The sequence below is a fragment of the Myotis lucifugus genome, unplaced genomic scaffold (genome assembly GCF_000147115.1).
Source record: "Myotis lucifugus unplaced genomic scaffold, Myoluc2.0 scaffold_121, whole genome shotgun sequence".
Taxonomy (NCBI): domain Eukaryota; kingdom Metazoa; phylum Chordata; class Mammalia; order Chiroptera; family Vespertilionidae; genus Myotis; species Myotis lucifugus.
The window spans coordinates 2,706,594-2,721,155 of record NW_005871169.1 but is presented as its reverse complement, the minus strand read 5'-3'; the positions used below and the strand labels follow the sequence as shown (position 1 = coordinate 2,721,155).

At 38.8% G+C, this 14,562-nt stretch overlaps 1 protein-coding gene across 1 annotated transcript in view; it reads right to left on the bottom strand.

The window, feature by feature from the left end:
- CUBN (cubilin) overlaps positions 1-14,562 on the bottom strand; it is a 282,087-nt gene that overhangs the window by 160,258 nt on the left and 107,267 nt on the right. The window contains exon 29 of the mRNA XM_006093733.3: positions 4,211-4,392. Coding sequence (XP_006093795.1) covers positions 4,211-4,392 — 182 coding nt within the window. The remainder of the gene's footprint in view (positions 1-4,210; positions 4,393-14,562) is intronic.

Below are 14,562 nucleotides of genomic sequence, written 5' to 3'. Positions count from 1 at the left end.
CGTAGCGAAGGTAGTCAATTACCCTTTTGTCTTTTATTAGATAGGATAAGCTGAAAAACTGCCATTCTCCAGAGTATTTGTTGAGATTTTTGCTTTCAGCAATTGTCAGTTTGGCTCAAATAAACTCATAAAAATTCTCTACAGGTTTGGATGTTTCTTATATCAACAACTAGAGGCCTGAGCACAAAATTCATGCACTTGGCGGGGGGGAGGGGGGCCCCTCAGCCTGGCCTGCATCCTCTTGCATTCCTAGAGCCCTCAGGCGATGTCTGGCTGACGGTTTAGGCCCGCTCCCCACAGGAAGCAGGCCTAAGCTGGCAGTTGGGCATCCTTAGTGCTGCCACAGAGGCAGGAGAGGCTCCTGTCACCGCCGTCGCTGCACTTGCCAGCCATGACCTCGACTTCTGGCTGAGCGGCACTCCCCCTGTGGGAGTGCACTGACCACCAGAGGGCAGCTCCTCCATTGAGCATCTGCCCCCGGTAGTCAATGTGCATCATAGCAACCGGTCATTCCGCCATTCAGTTGATTTGCATATTAGCCTTTTATTATATAGGATCATTATTAGTGCAATTTATTACAGCATTTTCCATCTGACTTGAATACAGTGGGGCCTTGACTTATGAGTGTCCTGACTAACAAGTTTTTCAAGATACGAGCCGTCTCTCGGCCGATTTTTTGCTTTGTGTTGCGAGCTAAAATTCGGGTTACAAGCCAGCTTCAGATACCCCACCGCTAGTTGGCGCAGTGAATGTCACAGTGAACGCCACAACATCAGCCCAGCATCATGTGTCTCACTCATTCACTTTTTGATTTGACATATGAGTAATTTGAGTTACGAGCTCCATTACGGAACGAATTAAACTCGTCAGTCAAGGCCCCACTGTATTTGCAGAGAGGTCAGATAAGATTTTTAACAAAAAGTAAGGAAGAGCCCTAGCTAGTTTGGCTCAGTGGATAGAGCATTGGCTTGCTTACTGAAGGATCCCAGGTTCAATTTCAGTCAAGGGCACATGCCCAGGTTGTGGGCTCCATTTCCTGTTGGGAGTGTGAAGGAGGCAGCCGATCAATGATTCTCTTTCATCATTGATGTTTCTATCTCTCTCTCCCTCTCCTCTCCTCTCTGAAATCAATTTTTTTAAGTAAGGAAGATACTTATTTTAGCCTTAAGAAAAAACTCACAAAATATTTAAGGGCCTCAAAGTATCCCTCCAAACCCTGATTTGGATGGAACATTGGGAGACTACCTTGTCCTAAAAACATAAGCCCTAAGCAGACTGCAGCCACTTCTCACGGCCCTTCCTGTGCAGTCACAGTAAGTGCCAGGCTTGAGTGCTGCCGCCTGCAGACCCTGCTTTGTCCTTCTGTCCCCAGGCAGCTTGCAGGGAGCAGCCCCAGTCTTTGCTTTCTCACGTAATGGGTGTGACAAAGCCCAAAGCACAATGAACCTATTTACATTTGCCAACTACGCTGTGGATATGAACATGAAGGTTTTGGAACATTTCACATTGTGGAAAAGTCTGCTGCCAGCCCTTTGTAAGTGTCCAGGGTTTTATGCAACTGAGAAATACCCTTGCTAGCAAGAGGGACCATCTGAAGATTCCACATTTGAGTGTTAGTCGCACTTCGTACTTTGAGTGTGAATTTCGGTTGCCACCTTGTTCTCTCCTTCCAAAAAACAGGTCTTCTGAGATGGAGTCATGACTTGGCAACAGAACTTACATGATGATGAGGGGATGGGACTTACCAGCTCAGTCTCTGATTTCATTCCCTGCAGCGTATCCTCCTTTAGAGATACTTGAGCTGCTAAATGCAGTTCCTAGTGACTGCAACCACTCAGTGAGGGCATGACTCAAGAACCCCATTTCTTTTCAAGGAAAGAATCTGTTTTGTAATTAAAGTTTTTAAGTGTTAAAGATTCCTTGAAATACCTGCCACTCATTTCAATATCTGGCATACTGCCCACCTCTATCTTTTCATACCGACTTACATGAAGTGCTGAATGGTGGATGCATTCAGTTCATAGTAATACTGTTCTAATAACATGGCTATTAATTAATAACAGGAAAGGAGTAAAGGGAAGGCCAGATAGAGGCATGACATTTGTACAGCTTTGCCAGGAAGCTGCAGTTTAACACTCTCCAGGTCTGATTCCTGCATATTGCTGGGGAAAGGGACTGGACAATGGACGCATGCCCAGTAGGGTCTGGGTGATGTGGGAAGGTGCCTGCCTGTCACTCATACCTAGGAATAGGGCGTTGCCCAGAATAGGCATGTAGGCATGGTCACTGCAAGCACAGGAAGATTTGATATTAAACTCCTGAACAAAGGAAGTACTCCTTCTTGGTGCTCTTGGTCCTCTTGAGCTCCTGGCTCTCCTGTGGCATGGGGCACACTCCCCTGCATCTGCCCACATGGCTCAGGGCCATGTGGACCACACAATGGACTGATGGACTGGGACTAGCCTGATGTTGTACCAGACTCAATGCCACCATGAAACAGAAATTCTGGGCACTAACTCTGCTTCTAGCTCTGCTGAAGCCCTGGCTACACATTTTCCACGACTGATTTAAGGGATATGAGACTTTGCTACCCAAAGGATGTAATTTCACATGAATAAACCGTTCTACCCCATCTTATTCTCCTGTGGGAGTCTTAGAAAATTCTTTTGCTTAAGATATCGAAAGAAGCAAACCCCAAGCTCCCAGTGGGAAAAGGGATACCCCAATCTCAGTAGCAACGGAGGAATTTTACCTGTGCAATCCTCCGATAACAATAGCTCTTCCACTCACCATCCTTGTAGTCATGGGAAAACCCATCAACCTTTCTGAGCCTCTGTTTGACAATGGTAAAATGGGGACAAAATCTCCCCCCTTAACTCACAGGAGTATTGAACATTTAAATGGGGGAAATGGATGTCAAAATCCCTTTGTAAACCACTATAAATGTGTGCTATTATGGTGTGTCAATCATAGACACATTTCTGTTTTCATTCATTAAAAACATATAGAGTGTTTGCTATTTGACAAGCAATCTGTGGCCCTAGGGAAATAGCAGTAAAACAAAACAAAACAAAACAAAAGCACACCCAATACCCAGCCCTCATGGTGTCTAAGTTCTACCAGATATATAGAGAGAAACACTTGTCGTGACTGTCACGTGCAATAGCATCCCTTTTCTTATGGTGATAGTTCTGTGCATACTTAGAAACCTTAAATTTTGCAGGTAGGTCAAAGTTCAGGATGTCTACCCTATGTATAATCCCCTAATGACTAGATTCCTGCAATAAAAAGCTGATTGTAATAGATTCTCAAAGGCCATTGTAATTATCTGAGATAAACCCTTTGCAGTAATGTTGGAAAATGCCTCAAACTGTCAGGGGTCCTCAAACTACGGCCCGCGGGCCACATGCAAATACAAATATTGTATTTGTTCCCATTTTGTTTTTTTTACTTCAAAATAAGATATGTGCAGTGTGCATAGGAATTTTTTCATAGTTTTTTTTTAAACTATAGTCCGGCCCTCCAATGGTCTGAGGGACAGTGAACTGGCCCCCTGTTTAAAAAGTTTGAGGACCCCTGGTAAGTGACCATTTTGTTAAAAGCCTCTGCAGCAGATGTGCTTCGCACCTGGCCCCACGTGAACCCCCTCAGGTTGCAGCTGCAGGTACGGTGGACAACTCCTCTGCTTACTGCCCTGCCCCACCCCAGTGCCCGCAGCCCACGGCCTTCCCTGCACGCACTCTGCCTCCCCAGTGCCTTTTCCAGGCTGCAAGTGTGGGGCACTAACAATGCCAAGTACTTCCTCCATCAGTGGGGGTGGTCTGCAGGACCAATGCTTCAGCCTGGTGTCCTGAGAGGGATGATTCTGAAGAATAGTCCTCTCTGGAGCTCAGAGGGTCCCAGCAGGATGAAGCCCAGGTTGCTCACAGAGCCTCCCTTCACTGGCTCTTAGTCCTGCACCCTCCCTCACGTGCTCCCTTCACGCCTGCTTCCTGGCATCGCCTCCTGGAAGCTGCCGGCCACCACGTCCTTCGGGCACTTCTTTTAAAGAAAGCCAAACTGAGATGTTAATCCCATGTGTCTGCAAATGTCATCAAAATTTCTAATAGAACACTGATCGGAATACTGGAAAGAATGTAGGGATTTTTGCAGTGATTTCCAATTCTACCCCAGATTTTGGAATGTGCTGAAAAACAATGTAAATTCCTACCTCTAGGACGTCAAACCCGCAGCTTTCATGATACTCCACATCAAAGTCGTGGATGGTGAGCTGAATGCTACTCCCAGGAGCAGTGTGAATGTACCATATGCACTCCTTGCTGGGGGGGTAGGTGTTCGGGTATCCAGGGCTGCTGAAGGAGCCCATGGCCCCAGACAACTCCGCACCACAACCTGTTAAAACAGCAAGGCTCAGTCAGTTCCAAGTGAGCTCTGGCCAGTGGGAAGAATTTAACAATCCAACTAGTCAAAAGGTAATTGAGAATGCAGATAACTATTTTAAGAGAAAAATCATAAAGGTACAATAAAGCTATAATTAAGCAGCTATAAAACAATGAAGAAAAAATCATGGCTACAGGTTATTACATTTATTCTTTTTAAAAACATGATTATATTATTTGTGCAATAATTTTCAGTCCTTATTCTCATCACATTAAACCTTTGATAATATTTTCAAAATGTCATTCTAATTTTTTATTTTTTTTCATTTTATGTAGGTAAGAATTCAAAGTAGGAAGTACAATGGAAGCAAAAGAAACCATCAACAAAACAACAAGAAAGACCACTGCATGGTAGAACATATTTGCCAATATTATATCCAATAAGGGCCTATTCTCCAAAATTTACAAGGAACTCATACATCTTAACAAAAGGAAGATAAACAATCCAATAAAAAAATGGGCAAAGGAACTAAATAGACACTTTTCAAAAGAGGACATACAGAAAGCCAAGAGACATATGAAAACATGCTCAAAGTCACTAATCATCTGAGAGATGCAAATAAAAATGACAATGAGATGCCATCTCATACCTGTCAGAATGGCTATCATCAACAAATCAACTAATGATAAGTGATGGAAAGGATGCAGGGGAAAAAAGGAACCCTCATACACTGCTGGTGAGAATGCAGACTGGTGCAGCCACTGTGGAAAACAGTATGGAGTTTCCTCAAAAAATTAAAAATGGAACTCCCATTTGACCTAGTAATCCCACTTCTAGGAATATATCCCCCAAAATCAGAAACACCAATCAGAAAGGACATATGCACTCCTATGTTCATGGCAGCACAATTTACAATAGCTAAAAACAGCCTAAGTGCTCATCAGCAGATGAGTGGATTAGAAAAACGTGGTACAGCTACACAATGGAATACTATGCTGCTGTAACAAAAAAAGAACTCTTACCATTCACAACAGCATGTATGGATATGAAGAGCATTATGCTAAGCGAAATAACCCAGTTGGAGAAAGATAAATATCACATGATATCACTCATTTGTAGAATATAATGAGCAACATCAACTGATGAACAAAAACACATCCAGAGACAGAGAAGCATGGAACAGACCATCAAACTTCAGAGGGAAGACAGGGGAGGAAGAGGGGGATAAGAGATCAACCAAAGGACTTGTATGCATGCATATAAGCATAAGCAATGGACACAGATGCTAGAGGGTATGGGCATGTGTGGGGGAGTGGGGGGTGGCCGGGGAGAGGTCAATGGGAGAAAAAGGAGACATATCTACTACTATATGTAATACTTTAAACAAAGTATAATGGACAGTAAATACTATGTCTGTCTTTAGTTTCCTGTATTTAATACATTATTTCTAAGTGCTTTTCAGAAGTGCTTTTCAGACCTAAGATCTAGAATTGTAAATGCATATTAATAAGAGAAAAGGTATGGTTCCAAATATATTACAAAACCCATAGAATGTAGAACACTACGAGTGAACCCTATGGACTCCGGAGATGAGGATGTTAATGTGGGGTCATCAACTGTATCAAACGGCCCACCCTGGTGGGAAATGTTGATCATGGCGGAGGCTGTGCATGTATGGGAACGGGGGTATATGGGAGCTTTACCTTCCATTCAATTTTGCAATGAACCTAAAACTCTTCTAAAAAATTAATGCTATTAAAAAATTATACAGGCCCTGACTCAGGCAATTTATATCTAAAAACCAAAGAACAAACAAAAACCAATATATAAAACACAAGCACAGAAGACTGCAGCCTATGTTTTATGAATGTTTATATACATAAAAAAGTGATTAAGGCAAATCATTACAACAAATAATTAATTTGGTACACAGTAAAAACTTGTCACCACTTACTGAGTGCTTAGATGTGTTTTACAAGTGTTCTTCATTTTAATTCTCGTAATAACCATATGAAGCAGGTACTATTAGTATCTGCTTTTCTCAAATGAGCAAATCAATGCAAACAGAGGTCAAGTGGCTTGCCCAGGGTCCTCAGCCTTGTAGGTGGTGGGGCCAGGACACGACGCAGGTGATTTGGTTCTGTCAGAGGGCTTAATTCTTACAGTCTACAGACTCAGTGTATAGGATTCAGACAGAACTTTCAGAACGGAGAAGGAGAGAAAACTTATGGAAGAAATAAAATTTAAGGAAGGCTCAAATTTTAAAGAGAAAATTAGAAAAAAGGAGAGATTATCTTGTTTTCTAATAGCAAGTTTTAGTGATTAAAAAATATTGTTTGCTTTGCTAACATATCTGGGCCTCCTTTTCTGTTTTTTCAAATATTCTTTATTGATTGGTAAATTCTTCCAAATACCTTCTCTTACCCTTCATCAAGGCTTTTTCATGTTTAAAAATAATAATGCCTCCTTTGGTGGGCTAGAACAGGTCAATGGGGGGTTGGGGAGGGAAGAGGGCATTATGTACTACTTTCAACAATAAAGATTTTTAAAAAATAAAAATAATAGTGCTTCCTCATTCCATTATGAATATGTGTGCATTTTCAAATAAATGAAACTTAACTGTTGTGACTGAAAATGTAAGACACTAAAGCTAAGGTCAGGTCTACTATCACCCTATGCCAATTCATCCTGTATGGTGAGTTAAAAAAGAAGTTTTTAAAAAGTTCAAAAATATATATTCTCTACATAGAATCTCCACTTAACTAAAAATAACTGAGAATTCTAAGAAGACTCTTGATGCAATAAAGAAATCTGATTCCAGCTCAACATTTTACCATCTTGAGTTGCTAGTCTCCTGCTTCCATTTGAAAAATTCCTTTTTTCAGACTTTAAATTTTTTGCACAGAGCAGTATCTTTTCTATGGCTTATAAACATCTTACTTTATTTCGGGTTAAAATCCTGCAAAAAAGCTGCTTAAAATTAGATATGTGGACATTATTTATATACTACCATGAATGTTTAAAAAAATAAATGCCATGAAAGATTAGAAAATATTTTTTCTACTATGACAACCCATGGAAAATATTCCTGAAGCCAAAATCAGCAGATTGTATATATGGTCAGTACTACTGCACAAGTCTAGGGGGCACCAGTCACAGAATATTTCATCAAAGGATACTCTCTAAAGTTTTCCAATGCTGTGGCCCATATAAATCATCTTAACGTGAAATACCTTTTACTAAATTACATTATAGGTAAGCAATGCCATTCTGTTACCCCAATATTTTTTAACGTACATTTCAGCTCCTCTAGTTCTTCATATCAGTTATACCATATTAAATAATTCAATGGAAAAATCTTTGGAGAAAAATAACTCTGTAGCTAAATACTATAAAAGAGAACAGGGAAATGAAAGCTTGGATATCTCATCTCTGCGTTTTTATTAGCTTCAGTTCACCAGACAATCTAATTCATTTTTTTTTATTTAGTTGATTTGTCTAAAAATCTGTACAACATTTTCCATCGTCTTTTCCAATTGTTTTAGGTTTCCTTGTAAATTCCTTTGCAAATAACAGGATGCCAATACCCTTTTATTAGTCACTGGAATGATAATATCAGATTCTTGGCATTCAGTAATGCTTTGAAAAATTATAGTACTTATTTTATTTACCCACTGACAGCTCTTAAGAACCACCATGTACTTTTCCTAAGATTTAAACAAATATAAACAAGGTTTATAAAAACGTAAGAAAATATTACTTTTAGGTTTCTCATGTTCTCTTCTCATTAATAGTGCTTACGTGTGTCTTCTAAAGAGAAATTCCAATACTATTAAAAGTGATACCCTATTGGTGAAAAATATTGTGTGGTTGTGAGAAGAAGAGAAAAACAGTTGGAGTTTGAAAACTCTTTGAAGCTTTCTACTTTTACTTCCTGCTCTCACTACCTCTGAGGTTTAACACATCAGAAGGTAACAACTTGGATTCAAAAGTTTACATTGAATGCAAAATAGTATAAATTAATTTAGTGATTCTATATTGTAAAAACTATAAAGTACTGAAAAATAGAGTTAATTCTGATAATTATGGTAGAAACTCTGTCTTTGAATATTTAAATCTTGAAAGAGATAACCATAAATTTCTAATTCCCATTCGTGCATCCATTCAATAAATATTTATTGAGCATATGCCATAGAACAGTTCTGCTGTGGAAGCCAGGTGTACTTAATGTTTATTTTTAAAAATGCAGTTATAGACATAAAAACTGCTATTGCCACATGCCCTCCTGCGAGTCATTAAATTCTTTTTGCTTTTTCTTCAGTTTTCAAAGAGTAATTTCAATAAGTATTTATTTTAAAAAAGCAATCAGTGAATTATACTTTATTCTTCACATGTTAATTGGTGATTAGCTACAAATAAGAATTAAAAAATCATCATATTGAGGTGCTAACAGATATTTTTAAATTTGTTAGTTTTGGTAGTACAAGTTAGCAGGATTCTCTTTGATACTAATTTCTAGTCCATAGGTGAGAGATTTTTGATCAGCATTCAGCCAGTTATGGCTCACTCTCTTGAGTATCAACACTTTTTCCTAGATTTTGGGACACTTTGACATTGTGTACTTGGTCTCAGGCAAAAGAAAATACTACAAAAGCATATATTTTAAAAACTGAAAAAAAAGAACAACGTCTGTTTTTCCTCTGCTCTTTTATTAGTGACAAGGGAATACATATTCACAACAAAATTAAGAAAATGTCTGTTAATAAAAAAATTAAATACGTAATGAATTATTTGATACTTTGTTTCATAAGCTCAAGCTATCATTAGGCTAACAGTAAAACATTAGAACATGAATTTGGAATTGTATAATTATGGATAAAAATTTAAAAATCATAAATTCACAAAAATTGAACTTTTTAATTATAAATGAAAGCAATTAACAATTACAATTCACAATAGATAATAGAGTTTTTAATGTATAATGTGAGTCTTTTGAATTGTATTAGTGCATTTTTTTCCATTTCATTAGCTGCAGAAAAGGGAGTCAATTATAATATAGAAAATGTGATTTAGAACCTGTATCAACACGTATTATCCCATTGTCAGCAAAAGAAATACTGAAATAATCCAAAAAACCTATTGTGTGTAATTCTGAAGAAGAGAAATGTGTTCTAAATGTTGAAATGAATCAAGACTCCCAAAGCTAAATGATTAATTCTGCCTCATCAACAATTTCTTGTACAGAATGGGTAGCAAAGCTGTTCATTTAATTTGATTTACTATTTCTCTATTACCTGTGGTAAAAACAAGATTTGTTTTTGTTGTTTTTTTTAATAAAGATTGTGGAATTAAAAAAACTTATTTGGTAAGCTGTTTTACCTATGTAGTTGTTATCAGGGTTGCTAATGTCTAATACTAAAAACTTTCTGCATAAACAAGTATCCTAATTTACTTTCCTATTAAATTTAAATTTATTCGGGGCCTAGAAGGGGGGAAAGTGTTTTGTTCACTGCACTATTTCCCTCAGTGTACCCCTCAAAGGGAAACCTTTTGTTAAATGCACTCTCTCCTGCATGAGTAACAGAAGAAAATCTGTTTCTAAGTCCATCTGCCCATTTTGGGGATGGAAGCAATAAGGCTTCTGGAAAAATCTCAGGTATCTGCATCTCATTTAGAGGAAAAAATAATAGTACAAACATATTTGCAAATATTAAAACAAGTGAAACTCCTGAGAAAACACAGGTTAGCAAATATGCAGTAATTTTTAAAAATCATGACACTGTCAGTCACATCTGTGACTTTGGGTGGATGACTGGGGGGTCAGAAGGGTAGGAAAGAGACGGAGGAGAGACAAAGCTGTAGATGAAAGAAGTTATATCAACCAATAGGTATCAGGAAATAAAACAGGAGATGTTTAGACTCCCAATATCCTCTTCCTCATCATGCTATATAATAAAAGCCTAATATGCTAAGTGTACGGTCGTCCGTTCAGCCAATCAAAGCATAATATGCTAAGGCCGCTCAACCACTCGCTATGATGTGCACTGACCACTAGGGGGCAGACTCTCTGACCAGTATGTTAGCTTGCTGCTGGGACTGAGCAAGATGGGCCGAACATGCCCTGGAGCCCTCCCGCGGTCCCTCTCTGACTGGCCAACCTCCCGTGTCCCTCCCCAGCCCTGATCATGCACCGGTGGGGTCCCTCGGCCTGGCCTGCACCCTCTCGAAATCCAGGAACCCTTGGGGGATGTCAGAGAGCCGGTTTCGGCCCACGTTCCCATAGGCCAGGTTGAGGGACCCCACTGGTGCACGAATTCGCACACTGGGCCTCTAGTAAAATATAAAAGAAATTTCTCAACTTCTTTATTTGTAATAGAATTAGTATTTAAGCTCATTGGTTTGTTATATAGATTAAATGAAATAACCAAAGTAAGGTTTTTAGCTAAGTGTCTTGCATATGATGATCCTCTATATGTGTTGTAATTTAACAGAAGTTTATCCAGATATGGGATGATATTAGAAAAATACTTGGAGCTAGAAAAGAAATTACCATACCAGCTAAAGAGCCATCATAAATAGCTGAGATGTAAAAAATCAATCATTCATTAAGCTACAAGAAAGGTAGTTCATATTTGCATGGTAATTCAGTTTTTCAAAGGGCTTTTAACAAGCATATTATTTTATTGAAAATTCATAACCACTCTATGATGTGGGCCCATTTTAGAGATGAGCAAAGTGAGATTCAGGAATGCCACTGGATTTGAAGCTCCCAGAGTGAAGGACAGATTTAGGGCCAGTGCCCCATCCTTTCTCACTCTACCCTCAACACCCCACTCCCAGTTCTGTGTTCTCTCACTATGCCTTATTGGGTACTGGAATGGCAGCACTGAACACTGACTGCCCTTATTACTGTTTGGTCCATCTACCGAGGAAATCATCACCATAGCAACCTGAAAAAACAAATACAGCAAAGATATTGTTCATTTAATTTGAGGCATCATTAGACATCAGCTGAACTGGAATAAAATAATGTCCCAAAGAGTATCATATGTGTTTCAGTTTTAATTAATCTTTATAAAACTTACAGTACTGGTGACTGATAATCTATTTGATCCTAGTTTCCTCTGAACTCCCAGTCAGGAGATCAGAGGAAGCACTTCCCTTATCAGCAGGAAGCATGCTGATGTACTGCACTCATACCAAAGAAGAGTTAAAATCTGTTTCTAAACCTGTTTACTAGTGAAGATAATTTAAATCTTTTTCTTAAAAGGACTTTGCTAACACTTTCTTTTTTCTTTTTGGTCTAAAGCAAGCAATGAGTCATAAGTTGTTTTTTAATTAAGCATAGTCTATTTATGTTCTATCTTCGAAGTTTGGGGTGGTTGTTTTTAAATGAAAAAGCTTTAGTAAACGCAAACCACCCATGGACACAGACAATAGAGTGGTGAAGGCCTGGGAGGGGTGGGTGTGGGGTGGAGGGGGTCAATGGGAAAAAAAATGCAAACAAACAAAGGGGACATCTGTAATACTTTCAACAATAAAGATAAATTTAACAAGAAAAAGGAAACTGGCAATGAAACTGCTAAGCAGAATCAGGGGCACAGAGTTTCAAAGGTACATTTCCTATTTCCCTATGTTGCTCAAATGCAGTCACCTCTTTACACTGCCATTTTCCTCAAACTATGTTCCATAAACCAATAGCACCCAGAGGACTGCCAGCTTGGAACTGACATGGCCCACCTAGGCTAGAAGAAAAGGAATAGAGAATGGCCCCCCAAGAGACATTTCACATCCTCGTCATCTAATTTTTGAGGAAAATGCCTGAAAAATTAGTGGTCAATGTTGAAAAGCCTATGTATAGCAAAAGCATAAAATTTAAACACTACATTATGAGGCTCACATGCTTCATTAAAATGACTGATTTATATTTTAGTAGTTTTTCTATAATTTAAAAACAAAATCTTTCTCTTCTTCAATACCTTAAGAGAGTCCTCACTGGTTAGTCCACTTTCCCTCTGAAAGGTACAAAGGAAGCATGGGGAGGGTGTAGAGTCACAGGGAGAAGTTGCCAATAAGGACTCTTCTAGTGGGACAGGTATGATGTGAAATGGCAACTAAAAGCTCAGAATTTGAGGAAGATCCAAACCAAGGCAAAATTAAACTATTTTCTAGAATAAACAGGCCTCACTTCTGATACAATGATATCCTATATAATAAAAGGCTAATATGCAAATCAACCAAACAGCGGAACGAACAGTCGCTATGATGTGCACTGACCACCAGGGGGCAGACACTTAATGCAGGAGCTGCCCCCTGGTGGTCAGTGCGCTCCCACAGGGAGAGCACCGCTCAGCCAGAAGCCAGGCTCACAGCTGGTGAGCACAGTGGTGGTGGCGGAAGCCTCTCCCGCCTCCGTGGCAGCGCTAAGGATGTCCAACTGCCAGCTTAGGCCCGCTCCCTGTGGGCCATCAGTTGGACATCCCTGAAGGCTTCCGGACTGCGAGAGGGTGCAGGCCAGGCTGAGCTTCCCTCCCCCAACCCCCACCCCAGTGCAAGAACTTCGTGCACCAGGCCTCTAGTATGCAAATAATGTGATTAAGGTGATTTTGAACAGAAACTTTCAGGTTGGGGGTGGGGTGTGTAGGTGAAGAAGAATGTGAGCTTCTTAAAATGACCAAAGTTGTCTGAAGGTAACTGTGGCATGTATAAGAGCCATAAAAGTCAGCAATTCCAGTTAATTCCCCAATAGTATAAAAGTGTATGTCCCTTTCCTGAGAAAGGCAAATGATAAGTATCTACTCTCTGAAGAGAGAAGGCTAAAATCAGATCACTGGTGCTCTTTGAAGACGTAGTCAAGGGTGATGCCCCAGAATTCAGATGATCTTAGGGATTTGAAAATTAATTTTCTGAGGGACCCCAGGAGGTTGGCTCCAGAGCATGTCTGGCCTGTCTCGCCCAGTCCCACCCCACTGGCCACCTTCTAATTAATTTCCTTTCAATGTGCACTAATCCATGCACTGGGTCACTAGTTATTAATAATGAACTACAACGTTCACTAATGACTGATTACCATAATCGTGTTGCATTCATTTCCCTTACCCGCCTTACTACACACAGGCGCACCATTTCTCTCCACTAATACTAGCAGCAAATATTTTAGCAGCCAGTTACCACATCATTAATCTTGTACTGACCTGTTTGGTGTGCACAACAGAAAATATTTTGCTTTCAGAGCACAAGAAAAATAGGTTTATTTGCATTATGCTTATTAATTTGTGCAGTTTCTCAATGTCTAGTAAGTTAATGTTCAAGAAAAAATATTAATTTTTATTAAAATTTTCTATTATTTTATGTTAATGGTTACTCATTTATTTCAGCCCTTTGTATTCGGCATGTCTTCATCAAAATAAACCTACGTTTCTATGAAGATTGAAGCTTTTGTTTTTTTGCAGCCCACATAAACTTAAACCTTGTTTATTTGGCCAGTGTTAGCCTTTGAGTTTGACATGCTTGGAGTAGAGTTATCTGTTTTCAATGGCAGGGACAAATACATTTTTTTAAGAAGAGTGAAAGAATAGGCCATAGTTAATGACTTGTAAAATAGACACAAGAAGCTTAAACATCAATGCTGTTCATAGTTATAAAGTGACTTTTAAATTACTACATAAGATGTCATATGGATATTCAAAGTTAAGATTATCATAGCTTTCTGACATTCTAAAATGTCCTAAGTCTTAATATTGAAGTGTTCCACCTTAGTACACCATTAAAGAGAAATGAACACAATGAACCGTATTTTAGGACTTTTCATAAAATATAAATTTTAATTTCCTATATATAAATATATAAAAAATCTTTCATTTTCACTCAGAAAATTATAGTCAATCTCGTCATCTTTTCATTTTGATTAACTATATATTTTTTCTTCTAACCTGCTCATTCCAACCAAATTAAAAAATGCTTTCCCAGCAGAAATTCTTTGCTTACAATTCAGGAGAAATCAAATCAATTAGTCTTTCTTAAAACATTTTTTAAATTATTAAAGATTTCTGAACGATTATATATATATATATATATATATATATATATATATATATAAAATCTTCCAAGGAAATGAAATGAGACCAAGGCAACGGGACTAATTTCCCCTAGTCAGTGTAAGTAGTCAGGCCTAAGGCTACT